The sequence below is a fragment of the Alternaria alternata genome, assembly GCF_001642055.1.
Source record: "Alternaria alternata strain SRC1lrK2f unplaced genomic scaffold CC77scaffold_35, whole genome shotgun sequence".
Classification (NCBI taxonomy): Eukaryota; Fungi; Ascomycota; class Dothideomycetes; order Pleosporales; family Pleosporaceae; genus Alternaria; species Alternaria alternata.
Genome location: NW_017306224.1, coordinates 106,442 through 124,130, shown reverse-complemented (window position 1 = coordinate 124,130; position 17,689 = coordinate 106,442). Strand labels below are relative to the sequence as shown.

The 17,689-nt window shown below is 49.5% G+C and overlaps 4 protein-coding genes across 4 annotated transcripts; 2 read left to right on the top strand and 2 right to left on the bottom strand.

Moving 5' to 3' along the window:
- Positions 1–184: 184 nt before the first annotated feature.
- Positions 185–1,619, top strand: CC77DRAFT_1002005 (hypothetical protein; the record flags this gene model as incomplete). Its single annotated transcript, XM_018523175.1, has 2 exons — positions 185–1,141; positions 1,211–1,619. 2 exons carry the CDS (start codon positions 185–187, stop codon positions 1,436–1,438), a joined length of 1,185 nt encoding a protein of 394 aa, XP_018379469.1. The 3' UTR covers positions 1,439–1,619.
- A 657-nt stretch (positions 1,620–2,276) lies between these two features.
- Positions 2,277–6,299, top strand: CC77DRAFT_1014301 (hypothetical protein; the record flags this gene model as incomplete). Its single annotated transcript, XM_018523888.1, has 9 exons — positions 2,277–2,718; positions 2,858–3,320; positions 3,372–4,072; positions 4,139–4,235; positions 4,299–4,681; positions 4,988–5,044; positions 5,507–6,016; positions 6,210–6,236; positions 6,283–6,299. 9 exons carry the CDS (start codon positions 2,277–2,279, stop codon positions 6,297–6,299), a joined length of 2,697 nt encoding a protein of 898 aa, XP_018379468.1.
- Positions 6,300–7,114: 815 nt separating this feature from the next.
- CC77DRAFT_578912 (hypothetical protein) lies at positions 7,115–8,263 on the bottom strand. Its single transcript, XM_018532324.1, has 4 exons — positions 8,229–8,263; positions 7,782–8,169; positions 7,351–7,653; positions 7,115–7,301 (listed from the first exon to the last, which is right to left on the bottom strand). Exons 2-4 carry the CDS (start codon positions 8,104–8,106, stop codon positions 7,225–7,227), a joined length of 705 nt encoding a protein of 234 aa, XP_018379467.1. The 5' UTR covers positions 8,107–8,169; positions 8,229–8,263; the 3' UTR covers positions 7,115–7,224.
- A 4,526-nt stretch (positions 8,264–12,789) lies between these two features.
- On the bottom strand, positions 12,790–15,202 carry CC77DRAFT_578880 (hypothetical protein). The gene is made up of 3 exons (XM_018532323.1): positions 14,510–15,202; positions 13,789–14,206; positions 12,790–13,740 (listed from the first exon to the last, which is right to left on the bottom strand). The coding sequence occupies exons 1-3, from the start codon at positions 15,065–15,067 to the stop codon at positions 12,830–12,832; spliced, it is 1,887 nt and encodes a 628-aa protein (XP_018379466.1). The 5' UTR covers positions 15,068–15,202; the 3' UTR covers positions 12,790–12,829.
- Between the last annotated feature and the right edge of the window lie 2,487 nt (positions 15,203–17,689).

Genomic DNA, 17,689 nt, shown 5'->3' with positions numbered 1-17,689 from the left:
TTAAGCCCTTGTCTTATATTCTTCCTTGCCAGCTTACCGACACTACGAACATACTAACCACGCAGCGATCGAAGTATTCCCAACTAATACTTCATATCGTTCCTTGTGAGATTTTTCCGACAATACAACCCAGTACATCATTCAGATCACCTATACAAGTTCTTCAGCTGGTCTAAGAAACACCATGTCCGCTAAGTCGACTCTCATTGCCGCGGCGGTCATGCTGGCCATGGCACCGCTCCACGCCGGCGCGCACATGGTTCTGAAAAGCCCGGTCCCCTACGGCAACCCCAACAACTCTCCTCTCGAGGCCACCGGCTCCGATTTCCCTTGCAAAGCCGTTCCCTACACCGTCAACACCATGAATGAATGGCCAGTGGGCTCCGAACAAACACTCTCATTCACCGGCACCGCTGTTCATGGCGGCGGCTCCTGCCAAATCAGCGTAACCACCGACAAGGAGCCCACAAAAGAGTCAAAGTGGAAAGTCATCTACTCAATCGAAGGTGGCTGTCCCGTTGAGGCTGCAGGTAATCTTGACCAAAACGGTCCTAGCACCAACAATGCCTTCAAGTACACTGTGCCTGCCGAGCTCCCTAATGGGGTCATGACAATGGCATGGACGTGGTTCAACAAAATCGGAAATCGGGAGATGTACATGAACTGTGCGCCCATTACTGTCTCTGGTGGCTCTGATGACACAGCTGGCTTCGATGCGCTCCCCGACATGGCAGTCGCCAATATCGGGGTCGGTACATCCTGCGGCACAACCGCCGACAGCAAAGACTTCACCTTTGAGAACCCCGGCAAATACGGCACGTCTGTCGGAACAGGTCCATTTGTGGATCTCTGTTCAGGCAAGACTACTCAGGCAAGCTCCTTCAGCGGTGGCAGTGGTGGTGGTGGTAGTGGCAACACCGATACTGATCCTGCTCCTGCCCCCGGTAACTCATCTGCCGCCAATCCTCCCTCTACTCCAACGGCTTCTCCACCCGTAGCCACGCCACCCTCCCTGTCCACCACAGAATCAACTTTCCGCACCATCAAAACTGTTACTGCGCCCATGCCCCCACTGCCCTCCAAGACGGATGGTGTATTCGCTCCAGGCGCTAGCTCCGCTATCATTCCAACTGCATCCGCCGTCGCCCCATCTGCGCCTCTCCGTCCCACAGGTCAATCTCCTGCAGCATCAGTATCGCCTCAGCCACAGCCGTCAGCCACACCCTCTCCCGGAGGTCCTACCGTGGGTTCCGGAGAAGAGGCGTGCAGCACTGATGGTGCTACCGTTTGCTCAGCCGATGGTACAAAGTTTGGGACTTGTAACTTTGGCAAGGCGATTATGCAGCCTGTTGCTGATGGGACAACATGTAAGGACGGGGCTATTGCGAAGAGAGGGGAGAAGGAGTATCGTCATCGGAATCAGAGGACTGCTGTTTAGAGAGGGAGGAGTTGAGTGATGGCGGGATGCTTTGTTGTTGTTTCTTCGTCTTTGCTGTAAGATAGTGGGGAAGTGTCCTTTCACAACCTGCTCTCGTGATTGTAAGGAGCTGCGTGTAGTAACTAAGAGTATCCGTCTACCCCGGACCACGTACAGGCTTTATACATGCCATCTAGATCACATAAGCGTCTCCTGCCTTTTGGGCTGAACAAGTCCTTTCACTCACGTGCAACTCTCCCGCGCTTGTCTAATGACATGGATCAAAGTTCCTCCACTTCCTGTTGTGTCGAATCTCCGGCGTCGCTTCCAATCTGTATCTTCTATCCCGTATTTGAATTGAGATAGACGTAGACAATAGCATAAGCACAGTACATGGTGGAATAAAAGCGGGATGCTATCACCGAGAGCCTGTATTTGAATCTCGGGTACCGATGACCGTAACTGGCGCGTACGTTGTCCGAATATTATCTAAATGAGGTGTGAAGGTAGGTGAAACGTGACGGTACCAAGGATCGGTATGCATAGCAGCCAGGACTGATGTTTACACAAGGCGGAGGTTGAGGCTGAGGCTGAGACTCACGTTGCCAACAGTAGCAGCCGTGGGACTTTCTTTTTGTTCTCCCTCGAATCACCGAGCGATACACCTCCGTACTGTTGAATACGTATATGCTGCCAAGCAGTACCCCGCTGTCCTCGGTTGGTGGCGTTTTGGGGGCTGCACAAGGCTGAGGACGCATTTCAATACGCTAAAACAGAAAGATTCCCATCTTCCATCTGTTCCTTCCCTCTTCTAGCCTTGAATCTTGTAATTTTCACCGCCCTCAGGATTCTAAAGGACATGAGCGAAGACAACGGTCACCCAACGCGTGATGGAGATCAGAACCAACGCCGTACTAATCATACCGTAAACGAAAGTCAACTCGATGACGGTTGCGATACAAATTCTAGACCCCAGCAGCCACTAGGCGACGTTACTGATCCCGGTGGTGAAGATCAAGATATGCATCCGTCAATACATCTTATACCTGCTAGCGACAGGCATGAAACTCAGTATACCCCCCAGTCGACACATCGCGGATCTGGTAGTGACAGGGATGACGATCAGAATGCTTATCAGTCGACACAGCTCATATCCGCCAGCGGTAGAGAATCAACTGCGCCCACCCCTGGATCTTCAGTGACGCAACGTAATACAGGTGTCACCAGACCACCATGGCTATCATCAATTTGGGCCCGTCCGCGAGCTACTATCGCTGTTATCATTGTGTTCTATCTTACTGGTACGTGAATCAACCCTCAGAACTCGAGAACAACAGCCTTATATTACCTAGCTGTACTACTCGCCGTTGCTCATGCGATCTTCTACATAACGCCTCGACGGTACTCTCGCCGAGAACCGTGTACTCGAACAATCTGAAGTCACTGCGATCTCACTGCTTATCACAACGTTGTTCAAAGCAAGCTTAGTCGCCAGTGTAGGCCTTGCATTCACACAGCACCTATGGAGGATATTTCGACAAAGACTCCTGCGTATCGCTCAGATTGAGCAGCTGTTCCAGATTCGCTCAAACCCCCTTGAGTTGGCTAAAGTCAAGATCGTGAAAGATGCGCCTTTCCTGTTTCTCATGGCTATTTTCGCTTGGCTCTTACCTCTGGCGGTGATCTATCCACCGTCATCTCTCACGGTAACTTCGAGGCCGTACTCTGAGATGAGGAATATCGATCTCTCGGTAATGAATCTACCTCCACCGGAAGGTCTCGATGCTCTCCATCCGAACTATACTTCTGTTCCTAGTCTCGCGTATCTGCGTCGGGCTTCCATGCCAAAAGATGGAGAGCTGGAGTACGATAACAAAAACGCAATAGTTTCCTACGATTACGTGTAAGCCAAGGAATATTTACAGCCAGTGAGAGTTGCTAACAACCTGTCTAGTCAACCTTCGAAGCCGCTTCTCAGCCTGGCAAAATTAGGTCTGCTAACTGGAGAGATATTAGAGTTTTCATCGCCAAAAAGCGAGAACATGAGTTACTCTATCGAGTACCGAACATTACAGGTTTCTTGTAAACAAGAGACGCAAAACTGGACATACTTTGATGACATGACCAGTGAGTCATGGATGTTCACAATCGACTGGAAAGACACGGTTTCCAAGGTGCTTCCACCACCTCTCCTGAACATCAGCACGATACGCTATCCTGGAATATATAGTCACAACTATACCTCAAGGATCTACGAGTATGCTGTAAACACTGAAAGCCTGATCTGCGAGCCTTTCTCGGCACTTCTGAGCGTAAACATCTCATATCCTCGAGGCGTGCGACATATTGATCATGTTTTGAAGGACGTGGGCCCAATACCTGACGTCACTCAGAGTGCTTATTTCTTTCCCTATGGAATTGGAAGACCGTGGCCAAACATCTCCGATGTTCCTATTAACACTCCGGAATACGAAGAGTGGGTTTCGACTACTAAGGACCACCTCACCAACTGGGATATATATGCACCAATGGTCACCTCTTTTCGAAGTCTGGAGTACAGATGGGAGGGTTATGTGGGTAGGCTTGCCGAATGGAACAAGACCGACTGGAACGGGACATTGGTTCCGTTCATTAACAGTACGGGCATTCTTGCTGGTGTGTACTGAGCCTCCCTCCTGCCCTTTACGTAATCATGTTCTTTCGTCTAATGTTTCTTCTCAGTCGATACTATGATTGAATGGTCTGCACTCAACACGCAACGATACAACGTTACTTCCGTGTACAATACTGAGCGGGAAAACCCATGGGATGTTGGTTGGTATTACGACTCAACATTTCAAGAAATATTCGACCCACGTTGAGACCTGAACTTGAGTCAAAGCATGATCAACGATTTCCTCATCAACGTGAGTATCTCCGCACTCACCCTCGACACATGGCACGCCCCCTACCCAGTCAACATTACCGAGTATCGCACCACATATCATTTCTCCAGGCCGATCGACTTGGTAATATCATACGCGTTGTCATTCGGGTTAGCACTGGTCTTCCTTGTCTTGGGTATCTGGTCACTCATGGCGAACGGTGTTCCTGCGACCGACGGAGGTTTTCTGCAGGTCGCGACTGCGACAACGGGACGCACAGAGATGAGTAAGCTCATTGGGAAGGAAGAAAAAGAATGCGATGAAGACCGTGTCAGAAAGGAGTTGTTAGGCATGAGGATTCGCTACGGAGAGCTTGTAGATGAAGGTGGCATAGGCACAGGTCTGTTGGGGTTCGGAACGCATGCTGAGACGAGGCCGCTGGAAACAAGAACAAGTAAACAGTAGTTGATCCTGGTTTGCCTTCCCTAATGCAACTACCAAGCATCTATTCCACCGATTTCCGGATGAGTTTTCGCCGTCTTACCCAAACAAAACTACGATCGTCACATTTATCGTCTAGCTACCGAAGATATGGGATGTCGATGTCAACAATAGACGCATCAAGCCCTCGTTGTGGAACTACGATAAAGGGACTTTCAATCACATTGTGAGAAACTCCCAGACTCGCCGCTGAGATATCTCGCAGTTTATAGGAGGGGTGAACGCTCGATCACTAGTAACTTAGGCGAACTTACGAAGATAAGTCAGTGAACAAAAGTAAAACTTCGCAGAAGAGAGTATCAAAAATTGAGTCCATCAAAAGGAAAGCTATCCAGAGTAAAGTCTGGCTCCCCAATCTTACGCCGGTTGCATTGTCTACAAATGGATACGCTTATACATATCTAAATCAGTAGGTCACATGTCGCGTGAACTAATAGAGTGCTGGGCCGAAGAACAGAAGAAAAAGCTAACACTATAAGAATGCAACTTTACCAGATGTTGTGTGCTAATCTCTTACACACTCTACTCATCTTACGCATCTAGTAATACAAGCTATGAGAGTTCCTTGGATCTGCATCGTATCTAGTCTTTGTACTACAGCCTATACCTATGACGCCCAACAAATCCTCGGCTCTCTAGCCCTTTCCGGGAACTCGTACAAGTGCGAGAACGGCAAGTAAACTGAATAGTGATAACTCTGAGTATAGCTAATATATAACACTAGGCGTGAAGCCTTCTATCACCTGCACCGATTCCTCGGCGGAAAAACCAGACTGCTCGTGCACTTGTACAAACGGCATCGTCTTCGAGCAACCCCTCCACTGGACTTCCCAGAATGGCTCGGGCAACCCTTCCGACAATTGCCAGTCAGATCAAGATAAATGGCTCGAGCGCGAACAAGAGTTGGTGGCTGAAATTGCTAAGAAAGAGCACGAGCATCACGAATGCGAGCGAGAGCTTTTGGCAAAACTAAATGAACAGCAAGCAAAGTCCTTCAGTTACCAGGGCTGCTATTTCGGTGTTAGTCCAAGGAAATTCTTGGTTGATAGCCGAATCGAGGACAGTGCTATGACAATCGCCAAGTGCGCGACCTATTGTCAGGCTTTTCCGCACTTTGCCGTTACAAACTTCAAAGTATGCATGTGTGGTAATGCTATCAAAGATCCGACACATGTGGTACCACCTGCGGAATGCGATTCCGCATGTCCAGGTAATAAGAACGAGATGTGTGGAGGTATGTGGAGGTACAGTCTTTATTCAAAGGAGGTCTGAGAGATTCTCGCAGCTAACGCGGTGGAATTGAGGACTTGTAAAATCAGCCGGAAGGAAAGCTACTGACGCAGTATCCGGCGACACCTGTTTTAATGCTCTTCTTTTCTTTGTTCTTTTTCTTCTGTATGTAAGAGTAAAACCATACTTGTTGGTAGACCTCTTTCCGCCCATAAAAAGAGCGTGTATGTAGCGTGTCATTACGTAGGATATCTCGCTACGCATGAACAGACCTTACTTACATTTGAGACAGATAATAAACCAGCGTGTTTACCCACAGAGCAGTTCTCGATTGCGATCCACATTTAACGAGTATAAAGGCAGAAGCATGATCTTTGCATGGCTATGTACTATTGAGATCAAGACGACGTGTTGGCTGATCGGCTGACGTTCCCTCCTTCTACAACAAAACATTGATTTATTTGACTAGGCATCTCCCCATGCATAGAATCGGTAAGCCGGAGGCGTTTTATCAAACGTCCAACAACTTCAGCCGGTGTGCTCCAAGCATGACATCAACGTACTACATGACACGAACCGACGAGCCGAGAAGAAGTGCCGATTGTGTCGTACAAAACAATGGTAACGCGTCGACCCGATGAGGAAGGCATAACCTTTGTAGCGCTGCTAAGCTGGTGCACCACATATGCAAAATTCAAGCCACGAAAAAGAGAAAAGACAAGCATACTATATCGTGATCAGATTACTCGAGTATCGCTTTGGTTCACCAATCAAGGACAGGCAAGAAGGACGAGAGGTTGCTCATCCAGATTTACGATAAGCGTCGTTCTGGAAAAGCAACTATATGGCGAAGCCATGCGGTCTGAAACTTTTTTCGTCATTCGAATATTGAGTTAGGTGAGTACTTGTAAGGCTATACCTGTAAATGCTAAGAGTAAAGAGCGTGAAATACGCGGAGCGACAGTCCTACAGCGATAGTAGAGACCAGAGAAGGGCGAGCGTAGCTGAATGAGTACTAACAAACAGCACGTAGATACTTGCAGAGTGTATAGAAGGGCTGCAGGTCAAGCGCCGTTGGAAACCCTGTTACTAATAATACCGTGTGATGTTCTTCGTTTGAACGAAACTAAGATGGTATATCTGATACAACATAGACCCTCCCCTAATTCCTGTTGATGATACCAGCACCCGACCTCATGGCACTTCTCATGATCACCGTCCGGTAGGTTGTGTGGGAAAGGCGCTAAGCTCCTTATTTCGCTCTTTCCTTCGGGCCTTTGCCCAGCGCACTATAACAGTCATTATTCTTCGCGTTCTGTCTTAGCAGAGCTAACTTACATCCACAAGCGTTGCAAAGTGTTTTCGGTCCGTTGGGTCCTTTTCTCCACTCTGTTGAGTCAAGATTACCACAACTCAAACACACATAGCCGCATACAGCTTCAAGACCTCCCCTTTTTTTTCTTCTAGACACTCTCCCGCTATTGGCGTATGGAGAAAATGGAATGCCAAGATCGCCTATACGGTTGGTTTGGGTCGTCTTGACATAATGCGCTCGTTCGGGGGGTTGAGAGTCAGACATTCTGAATCTCTCCGAGTTTTCTTGGGCGGAATCTTCATCGCTGCCTAAAACAGGCCCATCTTCTGAGATTCTCGGGTTAGCTTCATGCTTATTTCACTAGATCGTGCTCAAGGTAGTACGAGATAGTGCGCTCCACGATGTAAGCGAATATGTATTATCCTCAAAAAGAAAAAAAACCAGAAAAACTAACCATCTGTTGTCTCCTCTCGGCAATCTCGAGGCTCAGAGTCGTCTTCTCCGTCATCTTGAAGTTCTCTAAGGTGGTTTGTGAGCCTCAAATTCTCAATCTTGTGCTCTAGAAACGAGTCTATCAGGGCGGCACTCTTAGTCGGATAAGGGCGAGCGGTAATGAAGAATCCTCCGTCATTGATGCTACCTCTTTGTACAGAGATTCGGCTAGAATCTTCGTTGAGATGGGCATGTCCGTATGATTCGAATATGATCCAGTCCCCATCAGCTTTGCGAAAGCGGTGGAAGAAACGTAGCGGATCGCCAGTTGCGATCGCATCACCCATCTCTTTGACGAATACGTCTATGTCGTCAGGGTGAATGAAGTCATGAATGAAGTGTCCTGCTAGCTGAGTTGGTTGGTAGCCGGTAACAGACACACAGGATGCGGATGCGTAGAGGATTTTACCGTCGGAAGCTAACACGTACAGAAGGTCTTGTATCGCCTCTATAGTACGTTGTTGCCAGTCACGCCGCTTCGTAAAATCCACTAAATGGTTCGTAGTAACGTTCGAAATTGATGTTGTAGTATTAGCCACATGTCGGCCCGCATCGGTTTCTATCATTATTGTGTCCTAAGAAGTAGTAAGAGACAGTCAACCCAAAAATTGTATACAGTGTAAGCAAGTATCGCGGCTGCAAAGGCGCTATGCAATATTTATGTACTCGGTGTTCCCAACTCTGATAACCGATACATAGAATTAAGATCAGCGCTGGTCTAGATCTTCAGTCACAAACACTGGCTGATAGCATGCAGAAGTCGCACTGAGCTGCTCGACTTTACTGTTTTTTTTCCTATGATGAAATGATTTTACCGGTATCAAAAGTTGATCTGAGCGGAATCTCGACCTGGTATACTGCGCCCACAGAACGGCCTAGACCCGCGCGGCGAGGAAAAGACTCTCGGATTGACTATGCCGCGATGTCCGTGCACGCGATGCGCCGAATCGCCCCAACGCGCAGCTATATGATTGAAGCTGGGGGGGGGTTACATACCATGACCATCGTCACATAACATCTTGTTGTAGTGCTCTATGGGCCTATACGACGATAATTCTGTGTAAAAACCCATTGTACAGAGTTGCTGTTCTGCCGTTGCGGGTACTGGAGGTGCGAAGTGCGGTCAGAAGTTCCGCAGCAACTACGCAGCCACTGCACCACAATCCTGCTTCCTTTTGGATGATTAAAGTCGTTCAGCTTTTGAATCGCTCTTAGACGACAATTGCATAGCTTTTTTTACTGTAGCAAGCTTGCTGGCTAGCTTCTCTTAAAGTCCTGCTTTCGGTTACATCCTCAGCCAGCGTTCCTAACGTAGCGTAGTACGATACAACCAACCAATGCTATCAAAATGTACCTACAGGACGAGTTCTAGTATTTCACGTACAGGAGTCTAAAAAAAGCTCGAAGTACAGACCGTAGCTGTAGTACAGCTGCACAGACTATATAAGGATTGTACTTGCCTAATTACGCCTAGTGTACTAACAAAGTTCAGATCTTTACATGAATCTAGAATCTAAAAGCAACATCTAACAGCAATAGTAACGCTAAGCTTTTCGGCCGTACTACGGCTCCTAGACCTTTACCCTCTACAAATACGGAATAGACTAATAAGAGATCTTCCACGTACGGCTGAGGTACATTCATGTTACTATACTCTAGATTGCCATCATAAGGTACGTTAGGAACGATGTCTTTAGCTCAAATAGCTCTAATTTGCCTGTGCCCTGCCTTATTCCTCGCTTACTACTCCTGTCTCTCTTAGTAAGTTTCTAAGTGCACAGCTTGTTAGCATGCCTATTTTTCATCATGTTAATTTACTTGAAATCTTCTGCCCTCTAATTTTGTTGCCCGATTCTCTTATTAGTACTTGCTTCCTGTATTCTGCTAGGAGAGCAAAACTTAGCCCTATTTCGATAGTCCTTGCGAGGCTATAACGAGAGAGCCTCTTCTCTCTTCTCTTGCTGCTCCTGAATCTTAAGATCCGTTCTTAGATTTTTATGCCTGAGGTGGAAGGGCAAATTTTGAATCAAGATGTGATGGAGCAAGCGACTGTTCTTCCTCAGCTTATCACAAGTCTCACCCCTTACTATTGCCTGCAGCAGTTTTTATTTTAAGCCACCTACCGTCAGAGTATACTAGAAAAAGGACTATATGTTGCTATTAGAGGTCTCAGGAGTGTCCTGAGCAAAGCGTTGGAAGATGACGTTGTGCTGAAGGGGTGATATACCCGTTGTCTTAGAAGACCTAAGTAAAAGCCTCTGAGTAAGTTTTCTCACCCAAGGCTTCCAAGACAAGTGCAATCAGCCGCTTTTATTAATTACTGCCAGCCTACAGCCGCTGTGAAGGTACGTTGTGAGCTCCTTCGAGTACTCAGTTGACGAAGGCTTAACATCACCTTATGATGCGGCTGCAGCGTGTGCATTGAACGAGGAGAAAGAATAGCCAGGATCCTTTCGTTCTGGTTGCATTATTTGATGAATTTTATCGTCACATGAGAGTCATGGCTGTTAAGGATTAATAGGTGGTACCTAGAATCAGCAATCTTACGCTAGAGTAAGTTGAAGTACAACTAGTAATTTGTATAAGAATTGGCGTTGCGGCGACGTGTGTCGATATCTTTACAGTATTGAGAGATGAGACAGATAGAGTGCCTGTTGATGAATGAGATAACCCCGTTCTCGTTCACTGCTAGGCAACCGCTAAGGCGAGACTGGCGATTGCGTCTCTTGCAGAAGATAAATCATAAGTAGTGGGATATTTCCCATACTCCACGAGCTCCACCTCTTGTTGTGGGGTGAGCTTCTGTTATGAAATTGCCTGCTCTCTACGCGATCACGTCCTGCGTTAGTGACTTCGGTCTAGGTTTAGCGCACAACACTATAAGTTTCTTGTGTTTCGGTCAATGAAATGATTTTTCCGTTTTATTTGATGAATATCACATCCTTCAAGGGGTTGCTACAGCGCCGTTGTGGCGTCGAATTGTGACGTTGTGAAGTATGAGTATTTGAGACACCTCAACGCATTGCAGCAATCTATGTGGAATGAGCCAGTTCGAGGATCGAGCTACTCTATTCGATGGCATAGAGCCCTTTTTTCGCTCATCTTCGATTATATCTTGGTTCTTAGCTTGCTTGTTGCTTAGGCAACAAGCAAGCTTATTTCACCACTCTTTACTTAGATATATATATATATATATGTAGCTATGAAACTTATAGCTTATTTCTCAATTTTATACAACTCGGTATAGCTGTGCGATAGCTCCCTGAGCGTAGTCCCTTACATTGTCAAGCAAACGTAACTGGCCGCTAAACGATACGTTAGTGCTGACAATAGGGCATTAAGTCCCTTACAGTTCGACCAGCTGCAATCTATGGAAGCAATTGAACTAGTTGCCCGACTCCTAGACAGCACTACGATATTTTTGAGAAAAGATACAAGAAGTCTAAGATTAGTTGAAGATAGATCAGTCGAGTGTTCGATCCAGAGACTAGAGAAATAGCTAATAGTAGTTCTGGCGCACTGATGTCTAACGGCTTTGCAATACATGAGACGCTGAAAATCCTAGATACTTGCTTTCAAACAAACATCGCTCTTTATAGATTGCCCTAATATGCCTCTTACAAATTCTAGCTATGTAGTAGAACTTGTTGTGTTGATTTATCTTGAAGGAGCGTGGCATGATTAGGAACATGACAAGTGATATGTGCAGTAATACTATCCTGTCGCTCGAAGGTTGGGCTAAAGATGCGGGTGTGCAACAGTGATCCTTTAGCCGCTGAAGGGCCAATGTTGTTACAAGCGGCCTAGTTGTATAATGCTATTAGTTAATGCGCTTGATTGCATTAGTACGGGAGATCTGCTTACAGGCTTTCGTAGGCGGACATAGCTCCAACTAGAGTACCGAAAAGGGTTTGCGACATCGCCAGATCTCGTGTGCTAGATCCAGCACGAGCCTATTGTAACGTTCTTGCGCAAATGCAAAGTTTTCAAAGCTATGACCAACGCCTTGGTCTGTACTTTGGACAGCGATTGTCTTGTAGCGTTGTTATATCAAAGATGGAGCGTACTGCTGCCTGAGCAGCTACTTACTGTCGCAAGCGTAATAGCGACTGTGTAGCTGTACTCAATTGCTGATAAACATTAAAATATGCTGTCAAAAAGCGCTCAAACATACCCCGCCATTCCCCGTGCGGACGCTTGTGTGGGCGCAGAGTATTCTCTGTTCAAAGAAGCACCCCACATGTTCTACCATACAGGAGTGTTTCCGGGCCCAAGGAGCAATCATTGATGGTTCAGAACAATACTAGACTCAAGAGTATAATGCGATTGATAGCTCTGATTCCCTACATATCCAACCTCTAAACCCCATAAATGTAACGGCCGTCTCCACATCTTCCATAACAGTCCAAAGAACCAAATTGATTAAAGCAAAGAACTTATAGAGTTCTGCCATGTATACGAATAAGATGAACAGGACACGATCGACGAACCGGGTATATCTTGTGCATGTGAATGCCTGCCCAAAACGAAAACAAGAAAGAAAACCCACCAGCTCCGTAACGCACGGTAGATGCAACAAAGAATCGTAAAAACGTAGGTGCGGGGTTACAGAGTGTGTGTCGGGGGGAGTATAGAAGCAGTCATCAACGAAAGTGCAAATTGCCAAAGCAATGGCAATGGCTAAGAAAACAATAAAACAACGCCCCCGCTTCAATGCAAAACAATGGAACTCAGCTCGAAAATGGAATCCAGCTCGAAAATGGGTTCCAGCTCGGATGTCCCCTTCTCCTTGTCCAACCTCTTCTGTTCGAGCTTTGGCTCGAACATGTTCGTCTCCTTTCTGCAGGCGGTACAACCACACTGCCAATCCATATGATACCTGTCATCGGGATAATGTGCAGGCGGTACAATATCACTGCCAATCCATATGATAGCCCAATCAAAATGATCGCGGCCGAGATCGGAACAATGCGCATACCCTCCGCTACACTTCGCACCATAAATCAAACACTATTGATGAGGGTACGGCAGTGGACCACCAACCGGTCGCTCCTGGCCCGGACCCCCTGGCATCCTCGAAGCAGTCCAAGAAAACATGGCCATGTCACAGATGCGTGCAAGGACCTGTTGCGTAGCAGATCGAGATTCGTGGCTGATAAAGGACATGGCAACGAGAAGCTTGTTCAAGTCGCTCTCAGGAGGTTGGCCGACGGGAGTAGGCAGAGCATTGGGGAACCCGCCGATACGGGAACCGTAGTGCCGTGCGATAGCGATAGAGTAGATGGCGTCGCGCACCTCGCGCATGTGCAGGACGGTACGCAGAATACCCAAAGCGTTGTCTGCGGCTCCTGGCGGTGCGATATCGGAATCGGAATATTGGACGAAATCACCAAGATGTTGCCAGAAGCTGACTTGTGCCCTCGCCTCGTCATCCAGGTTGGACGGATATTCGAGTTGACGTGTGGGGTTAGACTCCAAGTTCTGATTTGTGAGGAGAGCTTCCAGGACATCGAGTCTTGCTCTAGCTTCTCGCATTTGGAAATCCTCGCCCTCTGGCGGCGAGCCATTAGTGGCCGGGAGCATATGCTTGCAAGTGCTTAGCAGGTGCCATAAAAGACGAGCTTCTTGACTAAAGATGCTCGTCATATCAGCATCCTGGGTAGCCTTGTACTTGATGGTCTCGGTAAAGAAGGCGGCCTCTTCATGTAGGTATCGGTCGCTGAAAACTCTATTGAGCGCATTGTTGTTAGCTGAGAACCAGGTGGTTTCGAGTACGACGTCGAGGCCTTGACAATAGTCGTTGAGGAAGATGCGGGAGAATTCGTCGTCAAGTTCACGTGGCACTGGTGAAGTTCGCTGAGGAACGTCGGGCGGGCTGTGGTTACATATTCCGAAGAGGTCTTGCATATTCAACCGCTTGCCTGAATCTGGGTTAGGATTAATAAGACGATGAGGAGCAGGGTACCAACCTTTCATAGGCTCTGGTGGAGGTGGGTAAGGGTTGGCACCTGGAGGCCCTCTCATGGCGGGATCCATGGTGTGTACACCGTTGTAATGTTGGTTTTGTTGTAGACCAGGATCGGCCTGCGCGAGTGCAGGGTCTATGGCGTGGAAGTTGGCCTGCTGATGCTCTCCGCTCGTAGCAGGTGCGGCAGTCGCGTACCCAGCAGACGAGGCAGGCGCGTAACCCTGGGGTACCGGACTCTGGCTATAGTTGGAGGACGACGGGGCCGGCGCCGGTGCGCTTGTCGCGTGGGGTGCGGGCGCTGAGTTGGGGGCAGGTTGTATTTGGGCGGGACCGGATTGCTGTTTGAAAATTGGGTCGTAACCAAGGCACTCTCGTTTACTCTTCTGACAGTTTCTACACATGGGGTGGGCTTCGTCGCACTGTCGGGATGGTGGTTAGCGCATGTGCAGGTGAGTAATGATGTTGGTGCGCGATGCAGAAAATTTGCCAGAAACAAGACCAAGGGTGTTGGCAGCGCACGACAACACGGTTGATGTAGCTGACGCTGCAACACACTTGCCAACCGTGTTGCTGCACCGTGCTGCACAGTCGGTCGTTTCTGACACGCGAGAGGTTGGATTAGAGGAGTTTGGGTTCCTCGCTCGGTTAAGCAAGCGACCAGGCAATAGCTCCTCTGGCTTCGCGTCGCGTCTGCACCGCGTCTCATTGACGTATGCACTCACCTTTATTCTTCGCTTGCGACATGTCAGACAGCCAGTCTTTGTGCGACGCTTGATTTCCTTCTTGTGGCGACCGCCAGATAGCACTCTCTGATCGCCCTGCGGCGGCAGCTGGTATCGCATCGCATTGAACTGCGGACCGCCGATGTTGCCCATCATGGGCTGTCCGGGCTGCGCATGCCCTGGGTGAGGGTAGTATTGCTGCATGCCGTGTTGTGGTGGTGGGAGTGGAGATCCCATGGGCTGGGGCGGCTGCTGAGGTTGCGCCTGGGACTGCTGTCCATCTTGCAGACGTATTGGCGGCAGATTGAGGGGCGGCAACGACATCTGAGCGCCTTGCGGAGAGCTGCGATAGCCCTCGTTGCTCTGCTGGCCCTGGGGAGGCGGATACGTGTATGTGGGCTGCATTGAGGGCGACGGGTACGAGTGCGGTGAAGGATAGGCGACGGCCTGCTGCTGGCGCGACTGCATGTTAGGGTCGGCCATGCTCTGATGGGAAAAGTGAGTCGGGGCGGGCGAGTAGGGCGCCTGGTTGACCTGAGTGGAAAAGTCGTGCGACATGGGCTAGCAATGGAGTATGCCACCAGGGCGCTCGACAGTTCTTGGGGATGTCTTGAAGAGCACGGCGGCGCTAGAAAGCTTGAGGCGGATGGGAAGAGGGACGGCAAGCCTGGCAAGGAACTGGGATTAGCTGAGTTGGCGAAGGCGTTTTGACCCGCGGAACAGGGGCCTGGTCTCGCTCGGTTCGACGCCGCCGGCCGCAGTAGTTGTGCGTGCACTACATGGATAGTACTGGATAACTGAACTGAATAACGCGGGAAAAAAAGTTCAAATGACAGCGGGGCCAGCAAGGGGAGACATGCAACACAGAGACGCTGGATTGCCAAAGGACGACAGCAGCGGCCTGCTGCGCCAAAGAAAACACGTCGCGAGTGCGCGATATCCCTCACAGCCGTCTAGGAAGTGGAGTGTGGGCTGCAGCATGGCTAGCCGCCTTTAGCAGGTAGAGAGTGCATGTGGCAGTGCCATGAATGAATCGACCGACTTTGACTTACAAGAAGCGAGCTCGCTTGGGCGGGTAGTAGGCGAAAGCAGGGTACGCTGGTGACAAACTAGCCACGCGCGCGGTGAGTTGGCTGAAGTCGTCTGCGAACGCGGCGAAGAGATGGCGGCAGGCAAGATGCAGCATTAGTGAACGGGGAATTTCTGTCCAAAAGGCTAAAGACGCAGACCGCTCCCAGGTTCAAAAAGAACTGCAACCCCGATTGCCACACTAACCCCGTCGGGACAGTCACGTGCCGTGCCATGGGTCCCGCCACACCTCCAGGCCTGTTCTTCCTGCAATCAGCTTCGTCCCGCCCATCCAATGCACACGTCTATTGGATCTCTGCATCCATTGGAGCTACGCGCGCGAGCTCCAGGTACCTTGCTGAGCCCAGCAAATATGCGGCGTGCAGTGTCATTCCATCACCCGCGGCCCGTGTATGGGCCTCGGTGCTTTTGGGATGCCAGACGAATACAGAACTTGCAGCCAGCCTTTGGAGCGACGCAAACTGTGGGAGAAGGGCGTCAACCCCATCCGTCCCGGACTGGCAAAATTCAATTGAGGCTGATTGCGCAGTACCTGGGTCCCGGCGAAACCGGCGCGGGATCTCTTCTCGAACACCTCCCTCATACTGTAGTCGATTCGCCTACCTACCCTCTGTCGCTTAGCTATCGGTGGCTTGCTCATGCAGCATCACCGACGAACCATTCTGTGGCAGCCTGCGCTTTTTCGATCCCCAGGCTTGACCTTGATCACGCAATGGCCTCTGAGTGCCCACATCAGGACCCTTTGCATCGTCAATCGCTTGAGCAGGGATGACGTATGGTCCCGTTGTGACAGCAGTGCGCTGTCCAACGCACTCTGAATGAGACCAAGCACAAAAGCACTCCATCTCCACAATGCGTCTACGGGCCGGCTTCCCTTTCCAGCGGGTACGCATCGTCCTATCTAATGACGCGTGCTGACAGCGGACAGCGAAGTTCCGTTTGTCCAATGCTCAATTTCCCTGGCTATTTACCCGCACCCAACGGCGCATATCTCAAGGGCGGCGGCTCCAGCCACAACGCCGTCTGAAGAACTAGACTGCAGCCAGAGTACCCAACAACTAGGTACCAGTATCTGGTGGTTACCAAGGTGTCGAGGTTTATCAAGCGGATAAATAATTGCATGCCGGGTCGAGCTGAGTAGCTGAGTGTGACCAATCTGTAGGACGTGCATCAACGGCAAGACTTTGTCCTTTCGCATAGGATGGCGGGTAGCACTAGGAGTCCCTTCAACACGTGTCGAAATATCTACTGGACACCCCACCACCGTCGCCGAACAAATTCCACGCCAAACAATTTGGTTGGACTTCGCGATGCGCGCATCGCTTGTCGCGTCGCATTGCTCCTCCCTTGTTCAGTGTTACACGGACAAGCAGAAGAGACCCTGGCCCTAGGGCTGACAAGCTGCATCTACTCCGGAGTAGAAGCGCCGCTACAGGAGCGTACGGACATCATCTGCGCGCTCACTCTGTGCGACATCCAAGCATCGCGGCGATACCGGAAAAGCCAACAAAAGCGCAGCTTAATTACCATGCATTTTCGCAAAAGTTGAGCGGGCTCGCGCGATGCTGAGAATTATGTACAATACGATCTCGTTTATCTGTTCGCGAGACGAAGGCAAGGAAAGCCAGGTCAGGGATCACCCTAGCAAGACCGAAAAGCATCGAACGCTTCGAGAACAAAGTTCCCAAGGTTGTACGCCAACCGAGCGACGCAGGCGAGCAAGCCAGCGAGTCCGCCCCGCTCTCGGTTAGAGGACGCCATGGACCGACATCGCTGCTGTTACCATGGCTGCAGGCTGCAGTAATCAACATGCAATAGTATTTTGCAGGACCGGAGATACGACTTTACAGTATGATGACGTTTCGGAGCGACATGGTAGATGCTGAGCGCGATGGCTGCATCGTAAGGGCCTTTGCAGGCACCAGGCCTGGAGACCCTGGATAAGTTCGTATCTTTAGGTTTGCACTACGGCTGTCGCGAACGGACTCCCTCAAGTGTCCCAGAACCCATGGATATAGCTGAGCATCAGCACAGACTCTAGTTCAAGGGTTATAGGTCACTGGCATGACTTGTCGCTGTGAACTTCACGAT

Excerpts from the sequence above, each read along its gene's own strand:
- CC77DRAFT_578880 (XM_018532323.1), bottom strand. The coding sequence starts at position 15,067 with ATGTCGCACGACTTTTCCACTCAGGTCAACCAGGCGCCCTACTCGCCC. Across the intron at positions 14,207-14,509 it reads GTCGCAAGCGAAGAATAAAG|TGCGACGAAGCCCACCCCAT; the intron begins GTGAGTGCATAC and ends CCATCCCGACAG. Across the intron at positions 13,741-13,788 it reads TCCACCAGAGCCTATGAAAG|GCAAGCGGTTGAATATGCAA; the intron begins GTTGGTACCCTG and ends ACCCAGATTCAG.
- CC77DRAFT_578912 (XM_018532324.1), bottom strand. The coding sequence starts at position 8,106 with ATGGGTGATGCGATCGCAACTGGCGATCCGCTACGTTTCTTCCACCGC. Across the intron at positions 7,654-7,781 it reads CCGAGAGGAGACAACAGATG|AAGATGGGCCTGTTTTAGGC; the intron begins GTTAGTTTTTCT and ends CGAGAATCTCAG. Across the intron at positions 7,302-7,350 it reads ACTTTGCAACGCTTGTGGAT|TGCGCTGGGCAAAGGCCCGA; the intron begins GTAAGTTAGCTC and ends TGACTGTTATAG.